The sequence below is a fragment of the Nothobranchius furzeri genome, chromosome 16 (genome assembly GCF_043380555.1).
Source record: "Nothobranchius furzeri strain GRZ-AD chromosome 16, NfurGRZ-RIMD1, whole genome shotgun sequence".
Lineage (NCBI taxonomy): Eukaryota > Metazoa > Chordata > Actinopteri > Cyprinodontiformes > Nothobranchiidae > Nothobranchius > Nothobranchius furzeri.
This window is the reverse complement of record NC_091756.1, coordinates 25,678,534-25,692,507: the sequence shown is the minus strand read 5'-3', so window position 1 is coordinate 25,692,507 and position 13,974 is coordinate 25,678,534. Positions and strand designations below refer to the sequence as shown.

The 13,974-nt window shown below is 42.9% G+C and overlaps 1 protein-coding gene and 1 long non-coding RNA gene across 2 annotated transcripts; both read right to left on the bottom strand.

The window, feature by feature from the left end:
* Positions 1–3,467: 3,467 nt before the first annotated feature.
* Positions 3,468–4,703, bottom strand: LOC129166525 (uncharacterized). The gene is made up of 3 exons (XR_011516965.1): positions 4,563–4,703; positions 3,802–3,888; positions 3,468–3,667 (listed from the first exon to the last, which is right to left on the bottom strand). It is a non-coding gene; the product is annotated as an uncharacterized lncRNA (long non-coding RNA).
* Positions 4,704–11,744: 7,041 nt separating this feature from the next.
* Positions 11,745–13,699, bottom strand: LOC129166505 (E3 SUMO-protein ligase ZBED1-like). Its single transcript, XM_054748931.1, has 2 exons — positions 12,253–13,699; positions 11,745–12,175 (listed from the first exon to the last, which is right to left on the bottom strand). The coding sequence occupies exons 1-2, from the start codon at positions 13,697–13,699 to the stop codon at positions 11,745–11,747; spliced, it is 1,878 nt and encodes a 625-aa protein (XP_054604906.1).
* Positions 13,700–13,974: the final 275 nt, after the last annotated feature.

Sequence of the window (13,974 nt, the reverse complement as noted above, 5' to 3'; positions counted from 1 at the left end):
TGCCTGTTATAAACTTCTGCACATTTTTGTTCTTCACTTTATCAAACTCAAAGTTTGTACAGCTAAAGTCAAGATGTAAAATCATGAAATCAGTCGAGCTCTTCCGTCCCTCTCCTGTTTCTCCTTGAAACCCGACAGCCGATGTCGGGTTTAAGGAGAAACAGGAGAGGGAGGGGAAGAAGGAGATGAGGCAAACAGAGTGAGTGCGAGAAACCAGACTGGTGTGGAGGTGAGCAAAACGGCTGGAAAAGTGTGGGTGTTGAACGATCTCAATAAGAAAAGTGTTGAATCCTTTCAATAAATCACAGAAAAAAAGTGTTGAATCCCCCACATCCCCCACGGTTGCGACGCCCATGTGCTCATGCCTCTCAGCCATTACAGATACGGTACAGTAACTTGACATTTAGATGCATTCTCAGCACTTCCATGCTGTTATTTTTTTATTTGTCATGCCACTAATGTTCTGTGGTAAAACTATTTCTGTTTGCTCATTTATTTTATATATTTCCATGACGTGCACATGATGCTCAGCTGGGTTTGAGTAAAGCACCTGAGTGAAGCGTTTCCAGATTACCAGTAATCACCACTCTCTGGCTTGCCTCTCTCTGTTCATCACTCCCTCTCGTAATTTTCTCTCTTTTGTGGTTCCAGCCAACATCATGGACAGATCCTCTCATTAGTATGCAATGCTAATTAACAAGCTCCAGAATCCATCTGCTTGGTGGAGACTCCTCAGTGGTGTCAAAGGTTCTGGTTAGCACAGAGTGAAGCTTCCAGAAATATGCTGATCTATCAGCTCCATCTCGATTAGTCACGAGCCCTCCAGACTATTTTCTTTGTTGAAAGTTACCGAAAGGGCATCGAAGTAGCGGGTGTTTTCTGCCCTAACGTTTTCAAAAGTAGGTGACTAGGAAAGAAACGACATTATACACAGAAGTGTAATTGCACTACTTGGTACCAGATTAGCACTAAAAGCCCGAGCTTGGCTTTGTGTATGAAAATAGGCTGTTTTTATTATGTAGCTGGGAATTACTGCATCATGCCTACTCACTACAGGCTTTGATTAGTTTACATATGCCTCTGTGGTTGTGAAGAGGTGAAATCCTACATTTAAGTAGTAGTGCATAATGCAAATTCGAACAACAATTTATAAAAACTAGTTTATATGGTGAAAATGGTGATCAGACTGCATTGGTATAGCACTTGGTCTATTCCATGGACTCCAAAGTGCTTTAAAACCAGACATTCACAGACATGCCAGACATGGGGATCCCAAAATCTTCCTGGAGAAATTCTTTCAGTCATGATCCAAATCTCATGATGTTATGATCACCAGTTTCTACATGCTCCTGTTCCTGCTCCACTTCCCTGCAGAGAGGAGCAGCCCCTCCTATGCTCCTGCTCCTCCATCCCACCTTCCAGCTGCGCTCAATCCCTAATCAGCTTCTGAGCTTTTAAAAAGGTGCAGCCAGAAGAACCAGGGAGCAGAAAGAGTGGGGAATATCTTGAGAGTGAATGAAATCCAGATACACCTAGCTTTGAACCTAGTGTAATTTCATTGAGTTTGTTTTGCTCTGAGTTCTGTGGAACTTTTGGAGATTGCGCTCAATAGAGGTAGGAAATTGGTTAGTTTGAACCAACTTCCTGTGCTTGCTCAGTGGAGCATTTGTAGAGGTTAAGTTAACCTGTTAGCTGTGTGTGTTCAGTGGAGCATAAGTATTGCTTTTGGTGTGTTTGCTCAAAAGCGCTTTGATTTAGTAATTATTACTGTTTTGTTTCCATTACCTTAACAGCCCTGTGCTCGCCCTTAGTTGGTTTGGACTTAATCGGTTTTCTTTCTACTTTAGCCCAAAAAGGGGAATAGCTGAATTTGTGAGTCTACTCTGACTTATTGGTTTATTATATTAGTGGAGCTGAGCTCCAGCTTGCGTGTTCTCTCAAGTCCTTGTTTTTTCCCCTCTTTAGGAGGTCACCTTTAGATCTTGTATTTAACTGACCTAGTAACCTTACACGAGTTTGGCCATTTATTCGTTATAAAATCGTTTGCTTTTAAAATCCTGACCCCGCGCCTTTTTATGTTACGACGTCCTTCACCAATACCAGTCGTAACATTAATGGGGGCTCGTCCGGGATCTTTCTTTTTATGATCGAAGTTAACCCTGAAGGACCTTTTTATAGCACTCATCACAGACAAAATCACAAAGTGCTTCACATAGATCAAAACTAAATAAAACAAAGTCATAAAATCACAATGATCTTAAACAGAAATAGATTAAAAATAAAGTCATGAAATATGAAACAAATGAATCATGCTTCTTTTCCAACTGATCCTTTCCCTCATTTATATAAAAAAAAGTCAAGAGTAAATTGAGGGATCATGTTTCATCATGAAAACAGAAGGTGAAACAGGCCATGGGACGAGTGAAATAGCAGCTCCACCTTAAGTTTACATGATTGGGCGGGGCTGACTCTGATGCAGCTCCACCTTCTGATGCAGCTCCGCCTTTGTGGTTCTGCAGCGAGTACCACTTGAAAAAAAATGCTGCCGCCACTACAGCATAGCGCTGTGTCCTCGGACTGAGAAAGACACTATAAAAGTGCTGGTCAATTACTTATGAAACCACACTAACAAAATACACACACCTCACATCTTTCATGTCCATAAAGCTGTACATTCATTTAAGTAATAAATCAAAATGTGTACATTTCTTCAAAGCTAATTTAAAGACACTTCTATTAAACAAGAGGACGCTAAAATGACTAAAAATAACTGGAGGGGCAAGGAAATAAAATAACAGAGAAAAAAACATGAAGATCACAGGAACTGAAAGTCTAGGGGAAAAAAAAAGATAAACTAAGAAACGAAGAAAACTGAACACCAAGAACAAAATATATTTTTTCTCATTTTTTAACAGTAAAGTAGTGCACCATCTTCATTACAAACACAGCAGCTGCCAGGATAAATGTATACGCTCAAGAATCTCAAAATATAATCAACAACTATCAGAAAGCTACAATATTTTGTGCAAATTATTATCACAAAGAATGTTATCATATGTAAATAAATAAATAAATAACAAAAATAATAATTAACAAATTAAAAAGATGCAATTTGCAAATTAACCCTGATTGGAAGATTTCTACTTTGTTTTATTTTGTAAATCACAGTCATATTTTACAGTGAAATCCTTCTGGACTTTCTTGCTGCAGTCATCAATGACATCATCATATGAAATCTGACCCCCAACCTCATAGTTAATACTGATTATTGCCAGACCATTGATTGTTGATCGAAGATATGCTAAAGCTACGGTCACCGGTAGCGTTGAGCTTATACACAGAGCAATACACAGGTTTGGATATTATCATATACAGATGGATGTCATGTGAATAACGACTGAGACTCCTTTAAAGGAGTGCTGAAGAGGTGTGAATGCAGCACAAATTGTAGCCTGATATATTTTTTGGAATACATCATTCTTTCTATGAATAAAAAAGGACAGGATATTTATGAAAAAATATGTTACATGATCTTCACATTAATCAGAAAAAGACAACAGTGGAATAAATGTTGCTGTCAATATGAGCAGAATGCACTCACCTGAACAACCAGGTGCAGCAGTTAGTGGCAGGGAGGCTAGGGGGCTTGCCAGAGGAGCAGCATGCTCTAGTCCCATAAACATGTTGAGAACAAAAGAGAAAATAAATTTACTGGATATTTCATGACATAACATGATGTCGTTCTCACACAAGTAAAACTATTTTAATCATTACAAGTATTTACTGACACAGCAGACTCACCTGAGGAAAGCAGAGAAGCTGAGGTGCTTTGCTGATGCTGGACAGACGATTCAGCTGCAGGTTCTCCCAGATACTTTAAAAGTGAACCTAAAATGATTTAACAAACAAGCACATTTTCAGCATTGTTTAAATTAAACTGATTTCTCAAATGTAATTATTATTACATTACAAAGAGTTTTGACACTCACTTTAAATAAAATGTAACCAACATTCTCTAGCCCATTTTAACAGGCTAGAATCACCTAATAAACAAACAAACAAAATCTTGTTTATCTGCAACAAAGAATAGAGTGGACTGTAGCCATCGACCGCATATCTGGTATAATTACATGCACAAAGCTTAAAGTGTACACAGCTGTTATAGCTACTAAAATCCCTCTTTCTCCTCGTTTTTATTTAACAATAAAGACAGACATTTATGACTGGCTCTGTTCTACTGCCCTCAGGTGAATGTATGGCTATTCACCCTATGCAGCGAGCTTAACATAAAAGGACATGGTTCCAGGAACGACAGGACACATCGCTTTGTCTTTTTGTCTTTTTCTGAAGACCGTTTTTTCCTCTTTTAATTTGTAAGACTGTGAACATACAGTAAAATAACATGTAAGCATCAGTATTTACATATTTTGTAACCAAAAACAGGTTAGCAACATAGCTTTCCTTATGCTTTCATTCACCATCCTTATACATTCAAATAAGCTTTTAAGTAACATGAAAGTAACAAATTTTACAGAAAACAAAGCTACACGTTGATTACTTACAGATTATGGTTCAACAAACTCCCCGACGACGTAAACTGGGCTCAAAGTTGCGCGGGTTGTTTTCTGCTCCACGCATTCTCTCACACTGCCTGAGTGAACTTTTCCTGCTGCTTACAACACATCCCCAAAGGGGACAGTGTAGCGCACACCAAACAACCAAAGAAAAAGCAACAAACCTCAAGGGGTAATACTGCCCACTGGTGGGAAAACTGAGAAATGCCCCAGCCAAAGAAACTCAATAAAGCGACAACAGAGGGGGCAGTCCCCGCCTGACATCCGTGGAATGTCATTCTCAACTGGCACAAAACAAAGCAAGTAAAATACAGTGACACAAAGTTTCTGCTTTTAAGTACAATCCTTAGACACCAATAGCACAACCTCACTAATAGGCCTTATGTAACACCTGTGTTCGCCCTTGCAGAAAATCTTCACCTCTATTTTCCTTACAAGCCCATCCTCACTGGGAAAGATTTTGGTGATGAGTCCAAGTGGCCAGTTGTTCCTATGTTCGAGTGTCTCTTTTAAAAGAACAACATCTCCTGTTTGTAGGTTAGGCTTCACTGTTTTCCATTTGCGGCGGTCCTGAAGTCCCGAGATGTGTTCTTTTTTCCATTGTCTCCAGAAAGCATTAGCGAGGTATTGAACGGGCCTCCATTGAGCTTTGAACAGATCACTGTTTCCAAACTGACCTGGTGGGATTGGTGGGGTCGTAACCTTTTGCGTGAGCAGCATGGCAGGGGTCAGGATGACTGGGTTATCTGGATCTGCAGACACTGCTGTTAACGGACGAGCATTCACTATTGCAGTGACTTCAGCCATTAAGGTCACCAGTATTTCGTGGGTAAGTTTTGCATTCCTGTGTTCCAGGAGCATTGCATCAAGGATTTTGCGCGTGACCCTAATCATGCGCTCCCAGGAGCTAGCCATGTGCAACGCATGTGGGGGGTTGAAAAGCCCCTTGCAGCCAGAGTCCTCCAGAAAGCTATTTAGTTTGCTGTTGTAGCAGCCCTGTTTGTCTATATGCAGCTCTTTGCAGGCACTCACAAAATTTGTCCCACAATCGGACCTAAGAAGTTTGACTGCACCTCTGATAGCAAAAAAACGACGCAGGGCATTGATGAATGACGACGTGTCCATTGATTCTATAACTTCAATATGAATGGCCCGTGTGCTCATGCACATAAATATGACTTCCTATCGCTTTGCATCTGCTTGCCCACCACGCGTTTTTCTGACAGTGACAGGCCAGGGCCCGAACACATCAAGCCCTACATGTGTGAAGGGAGGGTCAGTGGACAGCCTATCCTCTGGTAGCTCAGCCATAATCTGTTCCTGCTGGCTTCCTCTTGGTTTTTGACAGGTCACAAAGCTGAATATCATTTTGCTTATTGCTTTTTTCCCTCCCACAATCCAAAAGCCTGCAGCTATAACTGCCCCTTCGGTAAAATGTCTGCCCTGATGGCATACTTTCACATGGAAGTGTCTTATAATGAGCTGGGACAGGTGGTGTTTAGATGGGACGAGGATAGGATTTGTTTCATCCGACGTCAACTGTGCTCGTCTTAGTCTCCCACCCACTCTGAGTATTCCATTTGTGTAAAGAAATGGGTTTAGTTTGCTAAGTGGGCTTGACCTTTGGAGGGGCATACTCTTCTCAAGCTGTCTTATGTCACCTGCATAGGCTTCTCTCTGGACGGTGCGAATGATAATGATCTTAGCTTGATCAAGCTGATTTTCAGTTAAATGCTCACTACAGCTGTGCCAGCCTTGACAGGAGCCTTCTATGTTCTGCTTAAAGGACTGAACAATGTGTCGGAGTTTAGATATAGCTTTCAGTAGTGCATTTCAAATTGAAAACCTTTCGAATCTGGCACTACTGAGAACATCTTTTGCAAGAGTGGTAACACAAGAAGTTACCTCATGACGCAGTTCGTTGTCAGTCTCTGGGTCTACAAGATCAAATTACTCTGCCTGAGATTGACCTGTTTCGGACTTGGCATGGAATGCGGGTCCACTGAGCCATGTGGAGGTAGAAAGCTGCTTCGCAGGTAATGCGCACGTGGCATGATCAGCAGGATTTAAGTGAGTGGGCACATAATGCCACTGGCGAGCTTGTGTAGATTGCCTGATGCGTTCCACTCTGTTGTGCACATAGACATAAAAACGCCTTGTTGTGTTGAAGATGTAACCAAGGACTACTTTGGAGTCTGAATAGAAGCTCACCTGATCCACTGCGATGTCCAGCTCGTCCACGACTAACTCTGCCACCTCGACAGCCAGGACCGCGGCACAGAGCTCAAGTCTGGGTAAGGTGATATCTGGTTTTGGAGCAAGCCGTGCCTTGCCAAGAAGGAAGCCCACTTCATTATGACCATCTCTGTCTGTGAGTTTAAGGTAGGCAACAGCAGCCACTGCCTTGGTAGAAGCATTGCAGAAAAAATGGATTTCCTTGGTTACTGTTGCAGAGAGTGGTATTGAGGTGAACATTCTGGGAATCTCAAGTTGTTGTAGATGTTTGAGGGAGTGTTTTCACTGTTGCCACTGCTGTAATTTGTCTTTAGGGAGTTCAGTGTCCCATTCACAAATGTCAGTGGAAATGTCTCTGAGTATGATCCTGCCCTCTACAGTGACAGGGACAGCAGAGCCAAGTGGGTCATACACACTATTAACGACTGACAATACTCCACGCTTAGTGAAGGGCTTCTCATTGATGGTTATCTGGAACCTGAACAAGTCTGTAGACAGGTCCCAGCCTAAGCCCAAGCTTCGCTGCATGGGTGTCTGTCCAAGGTCAAGGCCCTGCATGTCAGCCGCAAGGTCCTCACTTGGAAAAGCATTTGTGATGGTAGGACAGTTGGATGAAATTTTATGCAGGTGTATGTTACACTGAGCCAGCATCTTCTGAGCCCCACAGAGAATGTTGATGGCCTCATCAGCGGAAGGAAATGATTTTAGTTCATCATCCACATAAAAGTGGCGTTCAATGAACTCTCTTACATCATTACCGTGTTCTTTTTCTCCCTCCATCGCTGTTCGTTTCAGTCCATAAATGGCTACTGATGGGGAGGGGCAGTTCCCGAACACGTGGACTCTCATCCTGAATTCCTGTACCTCTCCATCCAGATCATGGTTTTTGAACCACAAGAAGCGAAGGTAGTTGCAATGGTCTTCTCTGACCACAAAATTGTAAAACATTTGCTCCACATCAGCCATGACTGCGTATGGGTCGGACTTGAAATGCATCAACACTCCCACGAGAGTATTATTGAGGTCTGGCCCTTTTAGTAGCACATAATTGAGAGAAACATTGTTGGATTGCGCACTTGAATCAAAAACCACCCTAATTTTTCCTGGCTTTTGAGGGTGGTAAATGCCAAAACTAGGGAGGTACCAGCATTCTTGTTCTGGAGTTAGAGCTGGAGCTGGTTCAGCGTGGACCTTGCTGAAAGTAATGTCTAAAAACTCAATGTACTGGTCTTTCATTTCAGGTTTCTTTTTCAGTGTTTTGCGGAGCGACATTAAGCGACTGAGGGCTTGGTCCCTATTGTTGGGTAAACGCTGTCCGGGGGAGCAGAATGGGAGTGGAGCTACCCAGTTGTTCGCCTCATCTTTAGTGAAGTCTCTGTGCATAATTTTCAGGAACAATGCATCTTCTACTGAAAGAGCCATTTTGTCATCATCTACTGTTTGCTGGAAAATGTGTCTTCCTAGTTCTGCTTGTGTCTTCTCGAATTTAGGACAGCTTTCTGTATATCTCTCTTTTATATAGATTTTGCTTCCACAGAGGCTAAGGTAAATAGGGTGCCCGTTATTCAGAATGTCTGTCTTGAAAGAGTTTACTGTGGGTTTGTGGGCACCTGAGAGACAGACATCACCTACAACCACCCATCCCAGATCGAGGCATTGGGCATAAGGTGCACTGTTTGGACCATTTACCTGACTGTGCACCTTGTGAGCTTGGATGATGTCCCGGCCCAAGAGGAGGCGAATGTCCGCGGCTGGGTCCAGAGGACTCCTCCCACACCTGGGCTTTTGCCTCTGTGACCACCCAGGCCACATTCGCTTGGACCGCTGGTACCCATCAGGTGCCTATTGAGTTGGGGCCAGTCCAATCCCTCTCACGGAAACTGCTTCTTAAGCCAGAGCCATGCATCAAGGCCAGTCTGAATATATTTAGTCAAAACATCTCAACCTCACACACCAACTCAGGCTCTCTCCCCACTAGAGAGGTGACATTCCACATGCCAAGAATCAGCTTCTGTAGCCGAGCATCAGACCACCAAAGTTCCTGCCTTTGGCTACCAACCGTCTCGCACCGCACCCGAGAATAGTTTTCCCCATCTGACACGTACACAGAACACATTTCCTGTGTACCAATACATGTGCTCTAACAGTTGATCAACTATAGGGGACTCATACAAACCTCAATTATCACTGAAAGTGCACATTAAGAATTTCATAAAAGTTAAACTACCTGCAAGAGGCTGCCACTTTTGGACCTGAGCCCATAAATTTTATTTAGACCCTGCATTCAGCCACTTTTACCCTATTCATAATAAGTGTGCGGCACATAACTCTCAAGGCTCTCACCCATGTTCCCGATTAGGTGCGTAAACATTTTTCTTAACACTTGAATGCCTCTAAAAATGATCAGAAGCTCAGATTCTATCTTCTGTGTGTTCTGACTCATCTTGACCACTATGTGACACGTTTAACTCACATTTCTTTTCAAATAACACTTCTGATTTCCAAAGTAAAGGTGGTTTAACATTCAGTTTGTATTCAGTTTCACCATCTTTGGGGACAAAAAGAGGCATAGACAGCTGAATAGCAAGCAGGGCTTTGCCTTTTGCTGTAACTCAGACAGCTCTTAGGGGTCAGCAGAAAACAGGACAACATTCAGATAATTAAGTCTGAAAATTAAGCAGTCAGTGCATGCAAACTCTGAAAATACCATAGTGTCTTGCAGATGGGTTCAGCAGCTCATTGTGCAGGGCTCATGGAGTCATTTCTATAACTTAGTGCATGCTTGTTTTGTTGCTGGCAGGCAGTGAGCAAATGTTGCAAATGTGCAAATTATGAATGCCAAATTAAATCAACACTGTGAGCACTAAGTGGATCCAACAAAGACAGTTTTTTTTGTTTGTTTTCTGGAAATGAAGGAAATAATTTCCTGGGATATTTACAATTCAGAGATGTGCTGCATTTTTAGTTGATGCGACATACCTCATAAATACAATCCCATCCAGGAATGAGGACAAATAAAGCAGATGCAGTGCTGAATAGTAAATTGGACTTTTTAAATGAAAAAGTAAATGAGGCTGAATAAAATGAAAACTCTCAGGCAATCTATAACATTTTACAGGGAGAGTGCAGAATTATTAGGCAAATGAGTATTTTGTCCACATCATCCTCTTCATGCATGTTGTCTTACTCCAAGCTGTATAGGCTCGAAAGCCTACTACCAATTAAGCATATTAGGTGATGTGCATCTCTGTAATGAGAAGGGGTGTGGTCTAATGACATCAACACCCTATATCAGCTGTGCATAATTATTAGGCAACTTCCTTTCCTTTGGCAAAATGGGTCAAAAGAAGGACTTGACAGGCTCAGAAAAGTCAAAAATAGTGAGATATCTTGCAGAGGGATGCAGCAGTCTTAAAATTGCAAAGCTTCTGAAGCGTGATCATCGAACAATCAAGCGTTTCGTTCAAAATAGTCAACAGGGTCGCAAGAAGCGTGTGGACAAACCAAGGCGCAAAATAACTGCCCATGAACTGAGAAAAGTCAAGCGTGCAGCTGCCAAGATGCCACTTGCCACCAGTTTGGCCATATTTCAGAGCTGCAACATCACTGGAGTGCCCAAAAGCACAAGGTGTGCAATACTCAGAGACATGGCCAAGGTAAGAAAGGCTGAAAGACGGCCACCACTGAACAAGCCACACAAGCTGAAATGTCAAGACTGGGCCAAGAATTATCTCAAGACTGATTTTCTAAGGTTTTATGGACTGATGAAATGAGAGTGAGTCTTGATGGGCCAGATGGATGGGCCCGTGGCTGGATTGGTAAAGGGGAGAGAGCTCCAGTCCGACTCAGACGCCAGCAAGGTGGAGGTGGAGTACTGGTTTGGGCTGGTATCATCAAAGATGAGCTTGTGGGGCCTTTTCGGGTTGAGGATGGAGTCAAGCTCAACTCCCAGTCCTACTGCCAGTTTCTGGAAGACACCTTCTTCAAGCAGTGGTACAGGAAGAAGTCTGCATCCTTCAAGAAAAACATGATTTTCATGCAGGACAATGCTCACACACGTCCAAGTATTCCACAGCATGGCTGGCAAGAAAGGGTATAATAGAAGAAAAACTAATGACATGGCCTCCTTGTTCACCTGATCTGAACCCCATTGAGAACCTGTGGTCCATCATCAAATGTGAGATTTACAAGGAGGGAAAACAGTACACCTCTCTGAACAGTGTCTGGGAGGCTGTGGTTGCTGCTGCACGCAATGTTGATGGTGAACAGATCAAAACACTGACAGAATCCATGGATGGCAGGCTTTTGAGTGTCCTTGCAATGAAAGGTGGCTATATTGGTCGCTGATTTGTTTAAGTATTGTTTTTGAATGTCAGAAATGTATATTTGGGAATGTGAAGATGTTATATTGGTTTTCACTGGTAAAAATAAATAATTGAAATGGATATATATTTGTTTTTTGTTAAGTTGCCTAATAATTATGCACAGTAATAGTCACCTGCACACTAGGGCCTGCACGACTTTATTTTTTTTTAAGTCGACAGTCAAGTAATGAAAGTCGAGTCGACTTCGACTAGTCATTGATGACGTCATACACCGGAAGCGGCGGTTGGTGACCGAAGAGCGCAGGAGCTCCCTCCTTTTGGAGACAAACGCTTGGTCACACTGCGTCATTTTTGATGCTTGGGTGTGAGAATGTGTAGCATAAACGCAGTAGACAGGACAGCTTTAGAACACTTAGGCTTTATTGTCAACCCTTATTGCAAATGCTGACAACAATCAGCTTCAAAAACATTCTTGAATGCAGAGCATAAAAGAGAACAAGCAGGCTTATTGCTGCTAATCAGTAACAATAATCATGTAACTCTTGTGTAACATGTCAAATTAAGTGCGCAAAATTAAAACTCCTAAAAAAAGTCCACAAAAAACGTATGTTTACTCGCTGCCGACAGTCTGCTTGGTCATTTGTTTTTGAACCTGGTTTGCGTGAAAGAAAATTAGTGCATCCACATGATCAGGATGAAGGCTCGCCCGCTGTCGGGTGATCGTATTCCCGGCAAGTGAAAAAATCTTCTCGCTCGGGGTACTGGTAGCTGGAACAGCCAAATAGCTTTTGCTTAGCTTTGCCAAACGGGGAAATCTAGCCTGGTTGCGGGACCACCACTGGAGCGGATTGTCCATGGTGGGAATGTGTGGTGTTGAAAAATAATCCCGGATTTCTTCAGCTGCAGTGGAGCAGTGAATTGATCTCCTGTCACTTTGATAATGCGGTCCAAAAAGTTGCACAAAGTCTTCCTTGAGTCTGGCTTTTTTCCCAGTCATCGGCTCAATTTGGACATCAGTTGTGTCCTCGGCTTGAGCTTCACCTAAAATGATAAGTTTAAAATTACCTATGCTGCATGCATCTGAATAATATGAGCGTATTATAGTTCAGTGGACCTACCTGTTGCTGCAGGCGGCTCTCCGTTTTGTAGCAGGACGTCCAGGTGTCTCTGGGCTTCCTCTCTTTTATTCTGCGGGATGAACTGAAGATGTTTGAAGCGAGGGTCTAACATGCAGGCAACTATCGGGATAGATTCGGTCAGATCCTCAGACCTCAGTTTGAAGCGCGTTTCCAGCTGTTGTCGGACCGTGTTTTTGAAAGTGCGTACAGCTGCCAGGTCAGACTCTTCAACACACAGAGTGCTGCTGATCATGTTGAAAATCACAGGATAAATGAAAGAGAGCCCAACGTGTAACTCGCCACACATTATTTCAGTAGCCTTTGCCAGAGGTTGCAGCACAGGAATCAGCTGTTCCACAAGCTCCCACTGGGAGGCTCTCATGGCAAGTGACTTCTGGACGCTTGACTTTGTGACCGCTTCATCTGCAAGTACGGACTGGACCGCGATCCTCTGCTCGAACAGCCGCTGGAGCATGACAAAAGTAGAATTCCACCGAACAGGACAGTCAGTCTGGAGTTTGTTGGATTTTACGCCAAGCTGTTCCTGACGCTGTTTCAGAGCGCAAGATGCAAGTGAAGAGTGGCGAAAGTGGCTGACAACTCTTCTTGCTGCGTCGACAGCTTTCACCACCTCAGGTAAAACTAATCCAGCTTTAATTGCCAGCTGCAGTGTGTGTCCGGTGCAGCCCAGATCATGTGGAAACATCTCGCATAGCTCCATGGCTAGATTCATGTTACTGGCATTATCGTGGACTGTGCAAAACACCTGTATTCCCCATTCACTGATTATTTTAGACAGCCGATCAGCAATGTTTACAGCCGTGTGCCTCTCTGGCATCATGGCGATACAGAGCACCCGGGCCTTCAGCTGCCATGAATCGGTAACGTAGTGAGCAGTTACCGTAATATACGGCTCCATGGTGGAAGATGTCCACAGATCAGTTGTTAGCGAAACACTCTGGCCTTTCATTTCTTCACCAATATTTTCACGCAGGTTATCATACTGGTGTGCAATGGCGTTCCACAGTGTGTTGTAGGATGGGACGTTGTAACCTCGTTCGAAAAAATTCAGTAGGTCTCTGAAGCCGTCTCCATGGACTGCAGCTAATGGTCTGATGTCTTTGACGGTAAAATTCACCAACAAATTGGTGATTTGCTGCCGTCGTCTTTCTGTTACAGCTGGACGTTTGGTGAAAGCGCTGATTGACTGCTGAACATGCGACTTGGGTTGTCCCTCCTCAGCTAGCATTAGCGGATTCCTTTTCAAATGCATGTGCATAGCACTTGTATTTTTGTTATATTTTAGAACGGACTTGCAGATTTTACATGTTACAGAATTAGAAGATTCATCTTTAGTGAAGTATTTCCACACAACTGAAACATTTCTGCTAGTTTGCTGCAATGACCCACCCGGCTTGTCACCTGCTGTGTTTTCCGCAGACTCCATTTTGTCGTTATCACGTGACAGCGACTAGTCGCTGAAAGGCATAAAAAGTCACTACAGAGCAGTGAAGTCGACTAGTCGACTAGTTCATACAACCCCTACTGCACACACAGATATCCCCCTAAAATAGCTAAAACTAAAAACAAACAAAAAAAACTACTTCCAAAAACATTCAGCTTTGATATTAATGAGTTGTTTGGGTACACTGAGAACATGGTTGTTATTCAATAATAAAATTATTCCTCAAAAATACAACTTGCCTAATAATTCTGCACTCC